The sequence below is a fragment of the Camelus ferus genome, chromosome 15 (assembly GCF_009834535.1).
Source record: "Camelus ferus isolate YT-003-E chromosome 15, BCGSAC_Cfer_1.0, whole genome shotgun sequence".
Taxonomy (NCBI): domain Eukaryota; kingdom Metazoa; phylum Chordata; class Mammalia; order Artiodactyla; family Camelidae; genus Camelus; species Camelus ferus.
The window spans coordinates 35,204,596-35,217,791 of record NC_045710.1 but is presented as its reverse complement, the minus strand read 5'-3'; the positions used below and the strand labels follow the sequence as shown (position 1 = coordinate 35,217,791).

Here is a 13,196-nt window from a genome sequence, read left to right as displayed (position 1 = left end):
TAGAATTTCATTGTAAGGTGTCAAAGTCAGCCCAAAAGGTACTGTCGCTGTCTCTGCCTGGTGATCCAGGCACCAGCCCAGAGTCCGGTCTTATCCAGCTCCTTCCCTCCCAGAGTCGTTTTCAGCATAGCAGGCCCCAGAACCTTACTCTGTGACTGCAAGGACCTCCCCTTCATCCTCTCACTCAAAGTTACTCCATAGCCAAAGCCCAAAATAAATCCCACATGATGCTGCTGAGGAAGGGCAGTCTTAGCTTGGATACTTCTGTCACATCACATACTCACCTTGAAACCTTGGCCAAGTTACAAAATCATTCTAAGACTTAGTTTTCTTATATGTAAAATGGGGACAATAAAACTGAAGGCCTCATAGGACCACTGTGATGAGTAAGTGAGATGATACACATAAATCAGACCTAACATATCAACTGGCATAGAGTCAGTTATCATAATGATCCTTGGTTCCTTTATAACTCCAACCAAGGTTACTTTCTCTTGTTGACATTCTGTTTTACATACAGGTCAATCAACACTCACACAGATCCACCTCTGTTTCATATGGGTCTATAGTTTCCAGAGATTAATTCACAGAACCACAGAATAAAAGCCAGAAGAGACTTTGGAGACTGGTCCAAAATTTTCCAAAGTACATTCTGTGTATCATTAAACACTCAGAAAATTATTAAGTGTTTCAAAAAAGGAAAAAGATTTTATGGTCAAATAAGATTAAGAAATGCTGGGCAAATAAAGTTAGACAGATTCACTTATTATAGGAAAACTCAGAGCCTGTAACATGTGAATATACACTTGGAATCTCCAAGAAAGATATTGTATTAACAGTCTCTCAACTGATGTCACTGGAAAGGTTTCTCTGTGAAGCATTTATTAATATCTCACAAAATTCTCACAGAACACAGTTAGGAAAGCCAATGAACCACTTTCCTAATTTTACAGATGAGGAATGAAAGACAGAGAAGTTGTGAGGCTTGTCTAGTTACCCAGCCAAATTCACAGCAGGATGAGGACTTGAACATAAATCTCCTGACTCTTTTGCATCTTTTAAAAAAGTTTTTAGCATTTGCCAAGCATATATCCGTACACACGTACATGCATAATTCATATATGCATATATACATATATATGAGTTTGTTTAGGAATTAGAGCCCGTCCATTTCAGCAGACTGCCCTTTCCCTCTCCTACACTCTGCCTCTCACTCTCATTCTTCCTCATTGTCATTAAGCTTCTGCAGTTGATGCCTTCCCTCCCTCTCCCCATTGCGCTCCTGCTCCTTCCTTCCTTCTCTCCCCGCTTGGCCTCTCCTTACCATAGTTAGGAAAAGAGATCTGCCCAGGGTCTCAAAACCCACTGGGAATATAGCAGAGAAATGAATCAAAGGGCACCCAGCCCTCTGGGCAAGGTCAAGCAGGCCTCCCTCTAATGTGATGGGCAGTGGAGTTAATGGGATGGCACTTTCATCTCTTCCCTGCGTGGAGAGGTGCTCACCCCCATGTAGCGCTGCCTGAACTTAAAATGATTAATTGCCTGGTACTTGGATCTGGGTAGCTACAGGTTACTGCAACATTAAAGCTAATGAAACAGGGAGGAAGTAATTAACACAGAGCATCTCTGCAAATATACATTGATCCAGCAAGATGAGGAAAGGGCGGCCTCTCTCTGCCGGAATCCAAATGTGAACATGCCCACCTTCAGACTATTGATCAGGACACAGCACAGGTCAACACAGGGCAAAAGCCATCACTTCCCATGAGCTGAGAGAGAGAGCAGCCTCGGTCTGCAGCATGAGCGGAATCACTGGCACATCCCCAGCTACCGTCCACTGGGATGGCACAGTTAAAACAGACATCCGCTGTCTTCCCCCTAATCTTTGGTTTCCTTTGCCCCTCCTGCCCCCTCCTTTTCTCCAATCTCCTCTGGCTCTTTAGCCTTTTTCCTTCCCTCCCATCTTTTTACCCTCATTTGTTGTTTTTCATCCCCTTCCCTCATCTCCCAATCAGACAAATCAGACCTGTGTGAGTCTCATCCCTACCCTCTTAGCCTCCTCAGACCCTGGGAGACCCTTAGTGGTGAAAGACTCAGCTGTGCTCAGGGTGAAAATGACTCACCCAGCCAGTGCTTTGTCTGCCTCTGATGGACAGGTTCCAGGAGGATTTCTTGATGAGAGTTAAACGGGACAGGGTTAATATTTCATTTGCACAGTTTAGTACAGTAAGAGACACTATATGCATGCTCAATTTTTGTTGAACAATGGATAGATGGATGGATGAATGGATGGATGAATAGATGATTTACTGACATACTCTTTGCAAAATGTGAAAAGTACCACAGCATTCCTTATTGTTGAGGTCACCACGTGCATGTTCTTTCCTCTTTTACAGTAGAATTGAAAAGGCCAACAACCTGCTATACATCGACCCTGATGCCTTCCAGAACCTTCCCAACCTCCGATATCTGTAAGAACACCGGTATTCTGGTACCCTCTTTATGATTAAATTGTGCATTCCTATTTTGGTAAAATATCCACTTGCTACTCTGGGGAGCAATAGCTTTTTATCAAAGATGTGGGACGGAAGTGGGAAGACACTTGCTAGCAGACTTTAATTCAGTTTAATGAGTGAATTCCACTAACATAATTGCATTTTGTTTTCATTTGCAAAAACAGACATCATAAAGAATACCATTTGCACTAATGGGATTGTCACACAGACCTTTTGCAGAACTCGGTCATAATTTAGTGTTAATGAGATACAGCCAAAATTTCTGCTAGCATTTAGCTTGTGACCTTGACCTCAAAGACACTGTCTATCTTGTTCTACATACATGCATCTTTTTTTTTTTGATAGATCACAGTGTTTTATATTAAAAGTCTTGGTTAATAATATACACAGTATTTTATCAGCAGAGATTCCTGGTGTGGGTGCTCCCCCCAACAGCAAAAGCACTGCTCCTTCCACTCAGATGGCTTTCAAATTAGCTGAGGACTTCCTTAGACCCTGAGTGCTACAATGGGGCCCGAGAAAATAACAGATAAGAATTTGACCTATGGAGTCAAAACCTCTGGATCTACGTATTAGCTGCCGATCACAGGCAAGAACGTTTTTTCCTCATCAAGAGAATAGGAAAAGAGAATAGGAATAATAATAATGGCGAATATGTGTCTGTTATCTATGAACATAATAATAACACATACCCCCCAAAAAAAGACAGTTTTAAGGCAACAACAATTTATCATTTCTCACCTGTCTGTGAGCTGATCAGCAGAATGATTCTGTCGAGCTGGACTCTACGTGCCTGACCTCAGCTAAGCTCACTCATGCATCGGCGATTAGTTGGCAGCTTAAGCGGGTACTGGCTGCTCTTGATGGTCTGGGTTGGGATGACAGCTTTCCTCCCAGCCGACTAACACAAGCTTGTTCTCCTAGCAGTCCTGGGATTCCAAGAGAGAGGATAAGCTTGCAAACTTCTTGAGACTGAAACCCTGAACTAACACACCATTTCTTCAATTGTATTTTATTAGCCAAAGCAATTCATGGGGCCAGCCTAGATTCAAGAAGTGGAGAAACAGACTCCACTACTTAATGGGGAAAGCTGTAAAGTCACAAGACAAGGTGTGCGGATACCAGAAAGGATAGAGAATTGAGGCCATCTTTGCAATCTATTTAAAACCTGTAGAAGGTTTTGCATGGTGCCTGTGATACAGTAAATGCTCGATAAACATTAGCTACTAGTGATACTATGACTGTCCCTGAAGTTTGAACTATGAGAGCTGTAGTTAGGTACAATAAAGAACACTGGGCCACTGTGGCTTGGCTTTCTGAATGGAGACTGACTGAGGGAATAAAAGATTTAAAAGAAGAAGAATCCATATGACCTGGAACTTCTGCTTTCTGATAGGAGCCTCAGAAAGGATCTGAGAAAAAAGGTCTTCCACTCCTGAGTTAATGTCAGAAGCAAGACCCTTCACGGGCATGCAGCCAGTGCAGTCTCACAGGGCTCCATGCTCAAAAGGGCCCCACACTCAGAGAGCCTCACACTATGTTCAACACTCTGCTGTCGCCATCTTGAAATGCTTAAACATTTTTGAACAAAGGATCCTATGGTTTCATTTTGCACTGCACCCCATAAATTATATAGCAAGTCATGCTCAGAGGTCAGGGTTATGATCAACTTGGGACTCTTGGCTCCCAAATGGACTTTGCTGTGCCCTCTGCAGAAGCTAGCCTGGGTTAGGCACATTAACAGTGAAGGAAATAGGAGGCAACACGAAAGGCATGGGCCTTAGAATTAAAAAATCTAGGACCTCATCCCAACTCCAACACTCCACTTTACCCTTGGGCCCATCACTGGACTTCTGAGATGCACATAGCTTCTAAGACCCTCAAGGGAGATTTATATATGAAAATACATTATAAACTACAAATGGGTCAAAAACATTAATAAATGTACTAAGTATTTGTAGGATGATTATTTCTGGCCAAACAATCAAAGTTTACCAGTCCACCCTCAGAAAAAGTCCAGTCAGGGTTGAACAGAGAATTATGGTGGCCAGTAAAACCTTCAGCTTCTACCCAGAGTGTGTGGCATGAATTAAAAAAAAAAAAGAAAAAGAAAAAAAGGATATGCGTTTACATTTAATGGAGCAGTAAAGGAAAGAAAAAGAAAAAAAAACTATATATGTCAAAGGGACTGGATTCCAGATGGGATGATGTTATTTATTAGCTCAATTTATTAGCTCATTATCTTCTTTAAGCCTCAGTTTCCTTATCTGTAAACTGAGTCATTAAAGAAAGCAAATAAGATTTTACCTGTAAAAAAAATTTTACAAATTGTTTTTAGCATACAAACAAAGAACTATACAAACGAATATGAAATTATTCGTGCCTGTTACCCAGTTGGTTTCCTTCAGTCCTTCTTTTCTTCTTTCCCTCCCGATTGCCACCCCTCTCTTCCCTCCTCCTCTTTCCTTCCTCTTAGAAAAAGTTTGAGTGGAACTGGGGTGCAAGGAGCACAAAGCCTTTGATAACAGAACAGCACCATTTTAAGATTTGCAAAGGGACACCCCATTCACAAACGATCACATGTGGCTCATGAAAAGCACTCCTGCAAAGGAGAGATCCAAGAAGAAAGCGACCCCCCTCACATACACACCCCATAGCCCATGATAATAATAACACGTCCAAGAATGGTGGACAGGGAGCAGGTGATGGGGAATCACTGCAAAGTTTGAAATCAAGAGATCCAAAATTTGACCCTAATAGCCCACATCTTAAGGCCAGCACCATTCATTCTTATTAATAAGGACCCTCAGGCCTCCCTCTGGGGGGTGAGGGCTGGAGAGGAACTTGGGAGGATGTGGGCATGGAAGGATGTGGGCACAGCCCTAGATTGGAGGGAGAGGGAACTCTGGCAGAACAGATGGGACAAAACTCTGACTTCGACTCTGGAAGAGTCTGAAATCTGTGTCATCTGTCATCAACTCCAGCTTCCCCTTTGTGTCCTTTTCTCACTTTGAGGTGTTGAGTAATCTCCAGTCCCACATGGCTCCCCGGTCAAGTCCAGACAAAGCTGGAAGTGACTAATTCTAGCTACTTTCTTTCCTAAGAGGAGGTTATCATTCTCAGAGCATTGGAAACATACTTTCTAACTGGTGAAAGAAAAGAACATATAAGCAGTTAGAGGAATTGTGTCACTGTCAAATGATCTTCCTTGATGGCTCTGGGGAAAAAAATACTTACCGTAATTCTACAGTGTATAGAATCCTTTCACATCCTCCACCATGCTGATCCCCATCAGGAAGTTGAGACAAAGAGTTGTCCATCTTAAGCCTTTTGACCTGTTGCCCAGGGTGGACCTCTCCCAGCTGCACACCCATGGATGTGGCACATGGTGACCCTGGGATCTGAAGCAACTCTGCACTCCAAAAACACTACCAGCGAGACATCCATTCAGGGCTCCCAGACTATGGTCCTTTGAAATATTTTCCGAACTGTTAAGAGGAAGGAATCACCTAAATTCAGAGTTGGTCCTCTATTCTAAAAGATTATATCGTGGAAACAAAGCCCAATCAAGCTTCCTTCTTCTTCCACACTTATTTGTGTCTGAGCAGCGGTCATAAACAGCTTCGAGATCCAGCAGCCAGGTGGAGGTGGATGGGAACGATTTCAGATATTCCAGGATGATGAACTACTTGCTTCAAGGCAAAGAAGACACACAACATGGATGGAGAAATTTGGAAGGGACCAGCAGGACTGAGTAGTTGTTTATTTCCTTAAGCCAAGATAAATGTTTATCATCAGTGCCAGCAAAGCAGGAAATTACCAAGGGTAGGGGTGAGCTGCCATTTGACTTGAGAACCCTCATTCCTACATGCACACACACTTAGAGATATTGTTCTGCAATTCGCAGCATTGATTCCATTTCATGCTGATCACTGACGGCACAGAATTCAAGACAACTAGAAATCAGTGTTCTTCATCACCCCTTTATACTGCACTGAGGAACCTGAAATGGTTAGGAAAAAAAATCCTCGTGAATAAAGAAATGTACTTTAACTAGAAGACTGTACACCAAAGGATTCATCTGGGTGGACTTTTTTTTTTTTTAAGTCAATATTGTATTTGCAGGCAATATTTCTTTCTTTACCACTCTGCCTACCTGGAGCTGACCTGTTATGTATGAAAGATTATCTATTGATCTGTAAATCAGGTTTACACAATATTCTCTTGCCTTTGCATCCTGTCAGCATAATTCTCAGGCAGCTGGATGCTGCCCTTTGCTACTCAATAAACCATAATTTCATCTTCGCAAACCCTTCACACAGCTGGGCAGGCCCCCACCCCCAACTGACAACCATCTTCCACTCACATGTGGGCCTGTTCTAGCTTCTTAGGATGCTGTTAATGGTAGCCGCACCATCTGCTTTCTCCAGCCAGTGACAATTCTGGGGGCGTCTTCACTGGGACTCACCTCTACAATTCAGGCTATTTCTTCCCCGCTCCTCCCTCCAAATTACTCTCCCTCTTTTCTGCATTCTTCTCTTTCACTTGGGTTAATAGGAGTGATGAAACTAGCTTCTCTGATTATAAAAGCTAAACCATATTGGACATTGCAGGGCCAAAGGGACAGAGGGCAGGGATTCAGAAAGCAGCACAGAGATTCCAGGGCCACCTACTTGGACTCGGCTCCTGCCCTTGTGTGACCTTGTGTAACTGGCTTAACTCTCTGTTTTCCTTTCTGTAAACTAAGGATAACGGTGCCTGTATCCTTGCATTGTATGAAATGCAATACTAAGAATAATGACTGACATTCAGAAAGTTCTCAATAAATGTTAGCAATTCTTATTAAATTCCTGACCCTGTCATTTACCAGTTAAGAGAGCCTGTGGAAGGGACTTCATCTCTTTGTACCTTGGTTCTCTCCAAAGCAGACTCCTGACATACCCAGAAAGGTCCCTCCAAACAAGCATAATGATACCATCCAGCAGAGTTCTAATGGAGGGCTCTGAACCCCTTTCCTTTTGCTCATTTTCAACGCTAGTGATCCCCAACACCCCATGCCATCCCCATCATAATTAATTCCAGTTCTTCACACTGCCAACTGGTCGGATAATTCTTCCTACTTCTACGGTGATCTACAATTGAACTCTTTATCATACTTCACTGCATTTGAACTCATGGCAACCCCAGGAGTAAGCAGGGCAGTACAAGTCTGAGCATTTTCTAGAAGCAAGCTGGTTTTGCCTGGAGTCCTGCTTACAGTGCTCTTCTGACAAGAACATGCAGTGTCCCTGTGCATTGAATTACTCCGATACTTTTGATGTTCAGCAACATTTCACTCTCTAGAGTGGTGGGAAAAGAGCCAAATTAGGGTTCTTGTCTGGAATTTACGGCAGCCACGTGCACAGGGAAAGGATCGGTGCCCTCCCATTTCTCCTCCAACGTTTTGATTGTGAATTAGCCAGTCAGTAGGAACACATTCTTTCAGTCAGCCATTCAACAATCATTTGTTGAGGTCATGCCATATCCCAGGCTGTGTGGTGGCTGTTTCTTGGGTGCTCTAAAGATCGTAAGACAGATGAAGCCTCTGCCCTTATGGAACTTACATTCTAATTGAAGAGACAAACAATGTTGGTGGTGTAATGCTGTCAGGTGGTGACAGCAATATGAAGAAAAGTAAAGCAGGGAAAGTAATGGTTTAGAAAAGGTGGTTGAGAAAGGACAGAGGGGCCTGGTGAAAGACACTGGAGACATCTGTGAATAGCTCTCAACACCAGATCAGTCTTTGGGAAGAAAAGGCTATCATCCATGAAACACTAAAAACAACACGTCTGTCAAGCTTTGTGGCACTGGGCGAGGGTAGGAAGACTGTCCCAATGCCTTGGGCTGGACTAGTCAGGAAAAGCTTCTTGGCGGTGAAGGGAGAATTTAGCTACAACTTCAGGGATGAGTAAAACTTGGAAAGACAGAAAAGAAGGAATTTTCTGTGAAAGAAAGAGGTGAGTAAATGCATAGAACATAAAAGGACCATGGAATAGGCAGAGGATAGGGAGACTGAGTCTCTACTAAAAAGAAGGTGTACCCAAAGGAGTACGACTATATTAGGATGAATTGCATTTGATAAGATTAGAAAAATAAACTAAGGCAAGAGAGTTCAAGCCTAACACAGTAGTAAAGAATAAGCTATAAGAGATTCTTGAACAGCAGAGTGACAGGATGACAATGATTTGGACTACAGATTGACAGGTAGCAGGGTATAGACTATATTCAAGGGAGACTGGTTAAGGACCAGTTGCCATCACTGGGGATACAGTAATGGTGGCATCTGGAGGAACAGAAAGTCACAGTTCAATTGGGGGCACATTTCCAAAAAGAATCACTGGTATATGATTCACCTCCAAGTCAGACAGGGACGCAAGTGACTGCAGTGATTTTTGCCCACTTAACCTATAGTCCCCAAAGCCTCCCTTCCTCCTTAGTGCCCCCCAACACAAAATCATCCTGCAGACAGCACCCATCAGGAATGCAGTCTGGGCAAGAAGTCATCTTACACGGGGGCTGTGATTACTGGGAAGAAATTATTAGCCATCTTCCTGGCTGTCAGTGTTGTAAGTCTGTAAGGATGTTGTCATGACTACAAGGATGTTTAAGCACAATGGAAATTATACAATTGCTTCTTTTATTGGTCATCTGTCTAGCAGAGCCAACTTTGCTGGCCTTTGCTGATTCCAGGAAAAGACAGTCAGGTTTTCTTTGTGGAACACTGAAGTTCGAGATGAGATTTCAGCCTGAGCAGGCCAGCTCTAGGAGAACAGGAAGCTCCTCTTGTCTTGGGGCCTGATTGTAACAATGGTGACATTTTCATGCAGCTAACCTCTCCTCATTCCTCTGATCTGCTCAGTATGCTTTCTCCTGCAAGAAGTCCAGGTCTTCTCCATCAGCAAGACAATTATTAGATCCATCAATTCACATTAGTATGTTCAGGTCTGACATTCCTCTTTCCAGGCGAAGTGACATATTTAAAAGGGGCCTGGAAAAGGCAATGAGAAACCCAAGAACTGATACTGAGAGACTCTCAGGAATGCAGGCCTCTGAGAGCGAAGGAAAGTCCTACAGGATCTTCTCCTATAGCAAATAGGTAACCATCTACTCCTCCCACTTGCAGAGTCTCGGAATTCTATTTTCACAGACTATATCTTCTGATGAGGTAGGTGAATCCTAACCTCATTAATGGTGAAATAAGACTTGCCTGTCACCACCAGAAATCAGATGCGAAGACAAGTCTAGAGAGGGCTCAGAGAGAAACAGTCTCAGATTAGCTACGTGAAGCTCAACTCTGACCTCTTCCTCATGGCTAGTGTCACTCCCACTACCCCTAGACAGTGGCGGACTGATCTCTTCAAGCCCCGGTTTCTTACTCTGCAAAATGGAAATAATAAAATGTGCTTCAAGGGGCTAATGAAAAGAGGGAAACGGACTCCACTTCCTCCAAGACCTCTTTTAGCCCTCAGGTGCCTGGTGTCTAAACTGCGATCTTCACGAATCTGGGGGTCCCAATGTCATTGTCTGTCCTGAGGTCAGCATATTCAGACTCAGCACAAAGGGCCTTGTAGGGAAGGAGAACGTCCCTCTGCAAGACAGGAAAATCCCGCCCCTCTACTTCCGCATCAGACTCTCTTCTCCAGAATCCAAGTAGACCCTTTAAACGCTGGGATCCTTCAGATGCATTCAAACTTAAGCCATCATGGCATGTCCAGGACCTTCTTTCCCCAACAGAGTTCCCAAAGTGAAAAGCAGACCTATTTGGAAGAGATGCATTTAGAAAACGCCACCAGATTGTATCCAAAGGAAGAAAGAAAGTGAACAAACATATTTCAGCAATCAAAATCGCAGGCAAGACCAGAAAGGGGGCTTTTGCAGCTCCTCCCACAAGCTCTTTAAGAAGAACTCCAGTGGATCCGAATAAAGGGAGAAAACTAATGAGAATCCCTCAACGGATCCTTTGCCCTTGACCAAGGAACAGCTGTGTAAAACAGACAAAGTCGTATTTACAGGTGGTGAGAGGAGGATAAAAAGCTGTACATATCTGTGTAGGAATATATAGAGAGAGAGATGCACAAATCCCTGAGGAAAACTAATAGAAATACTCACTATGGCACAATATCAACATACAAGACACTGAAGAGATGAAGATTAGCCCATGATTGAGAGCTGGTTTTTTGAACCTCAACACTTGAGAAAAGGGAAAGGAAAAGTTTTCACAGCATTACAGAAAAACACAATAAATTTGGAGGAAAATAAACATTGGTAAGAACGACAACAAAAAACTTAAATCAGCTATAAAATGTACAGTAGAAGCTGAGCTTCTTAAGCACAAGGAAAGTCACAGGAAAGGACTTTTCACTTTCCCCTGCCACTTTGGTCCCTCACAGATGAGCACAGCCAGCCTTAGTGGAGCCGGAGAGGCACTGGATGTGGGGCGAGGCTTAAGAGGCAGACAGCACCCAGCAAGCACTGGCGCTGGCCTGAGAGGGCACATTCCTGGAGAGCTGGAGAAGGAGAGACAGCTTAGCTGGTGAAAAGCTGAAGGGTATCACATGAAGCTCCACCTCCATGGAAAATAAACTGCTACCTCTTCTCCCACCCCTGCAGCCTCAATATTGGGAGGTTTAAAGGGTATTTTGGTCCTGACTGACTCTTTTTAGATTTGCATTTATCCCCAGGAGAGTCCATGTATGAAGATATTAGAGCTAACACAAGAACTGTCAGCTTCCATCTCTGCAAAGATGGAGTGGCCCCTGGAAGCGGGGACAGCGGGAGGCAGCTGGGCACTGCAACAGGGGGCGAGCAGGGCAGCGAGAGGAGGGAGGACATTATGCCAGTAAACTCTGGTCACCAGATGTGATGCTATTCTGGCGGCAGTGGGTGGGGGAAGCAGGTTTCTTTCACTGCCTTATCCCCAGCCAGATCAGCTGGCTCAAGACCAGGGAGCAATGAAGCAGCTAGTGATGTCATCATCTGATTCTACCGACCCACAATCCAGAGCAGAGGCTGTGTCCAGTTCATCTCTGAGCTCTCTCACAGAGCACAGGGGCTGCACACAGTAAGCCCCTTAATGAAAACATGGGCCTGGGTTTGACTCTTTCTGTCTGCATGGTGTCAGGGAAGCAGCTGCTGTTTTCAGAGAAATATCTCGGGGCGTTACAGAGGGTGAACACTGTAGTGACAAATGCTTGAAGGAAGAGCATTTTCATCTCCAGGAGACATTACCAAAATGTCCTGCTGCGGTTTCATCCTGAGCTCACCCACAGCAAATCCTGTCTAGTTCAAGGGGCAGTGAACTCCTCCCGCATCAGTTTGGGATTCAAAGATAGCGGTGCTGGGCAGGCGGAGGAGGATGTGTAGGGGACGCATCAGGGAAGAAAGGAGGCTGCCTCCCTCACAAAGCTTGCCCAGCCCAGTCTCTCCAGACAAGGGCCAAACCACAGGAGCCACCTGGAGGCAGATTCCTTCGACAAGACACTGAGGAAGAGCTCTTCTCTTTACAGGAGAGCCACACACCCAGGTTCCAGCTGCGGTCCTACTTGTGAGAACTTGTAGTAAGCAAGTAACCAGACCTCTCTGGGCCTTAAGTAAAATGGAAAGGAGAACAGCCTTTTTGCCATCAAAAGGTCGTAAGGAAAAGAGAGGAAGGGAGAAGATAAGTTAGGGTGCGGGGATGCTTTGAAAGTTCAAGTCAGCAAACAAGCATGAGCACTGCTACTTGGACAAGGCACTGCTGGCTGATACGGGGTGGGACACAGGAACCATAATCTAGAAAGCACTTTCACTTTGCACCAATTGACACAGTCTTACAAAAGCCCTCTAAGCTTCCACTGATGTATGGTTCCATTTTACAGATGGGAAACTTGAGGTTCAGAGATGCTGACTAAATTGCCCAAACTTACTAAGTGGGATTAAGAAATGACCTTGGGGCAAGAGAAACTAAACTTTACTGAACAAGCTGCTAGGTGGCAGACCCTAAACAAGGTATGTTGTTCACACAGCGCATTGTCCAATCTTCCAAAACCATGAGGCATGTATTTTCCTCAATTTACACATGAGGGACTTGAAACTCAGAGATTCTGTAGTGGGCAGAACTGAAGCCAGGGATGTCTGTCTCCACCCTGGTTCACCCTGCTTTCCAGCATGCTGCAGCTGGCAAGGTGCACAGTGTGGATGAAGCCAATGTCAATGTCCCCAGTGTTCTGAGCACAAGAGCGACAGCTGATTAATGTTTGCCATTTGGAACTTGTGATCATCTACTCGGGCTAAGTTGAAGTGTACCTAAGAAATAGAAGTCTAAATAATTCATGTTAGAAATGAGTTGTGGGGAAGAGTGTGCAAACTGTTTAAAATATTAACTCTTTTGCGACTCCCCCATGTAATTTCAAAGTAACTGCTTGCCACAAATTGGTAGTTTGATTAAAGTATTTCAGCATCCAAGACAGTCCCAAAAGACTGCCTCTTGGCAATGCTCTGTTGGCAGTGAGTCAAACTTGGAGACAGCCTGAGGTTTTAAAAGTCCTTGCGAAGTCAATGTGGTACCATGGAAGGAACCTCACCGAGAGGCAGGGGAGCCAGAGGGCCCAGGTTCAGATCCCATTTCTTCCACTTTGTAGCAGACAAGTAACTGAAACTCTC

General features: G+C 44.2%; 1 protein-coding gene across 4 annotated transcripts in view; it reads left to right on the top strand.

Annotated features, from left to right (window-relative positions):
* Positions 1-13,196, top strand: part of FSHR (follicle stimulating hormone receptor) — a 152,678-nt gene that overhangs the window by 104,023 nt on the left and 35,459 nt on the right. For 3 of the 4 annotated variants that reach the window (XM_006185785.2, XM_032497496.1, XM_032497497.1), the window contains exon 4: positions 2,397-2,471. In XM_006185785.2, the coding sequence (XP_006185847.1) occupies positions 2,397-2,471 (75 nt within the window). The remainder of the gene's footprint in view (positions 1-2,396; positions 2,472-13,196) is intronic. The other variant, XM_032497495.1, reaches the window with a different exon arrangement.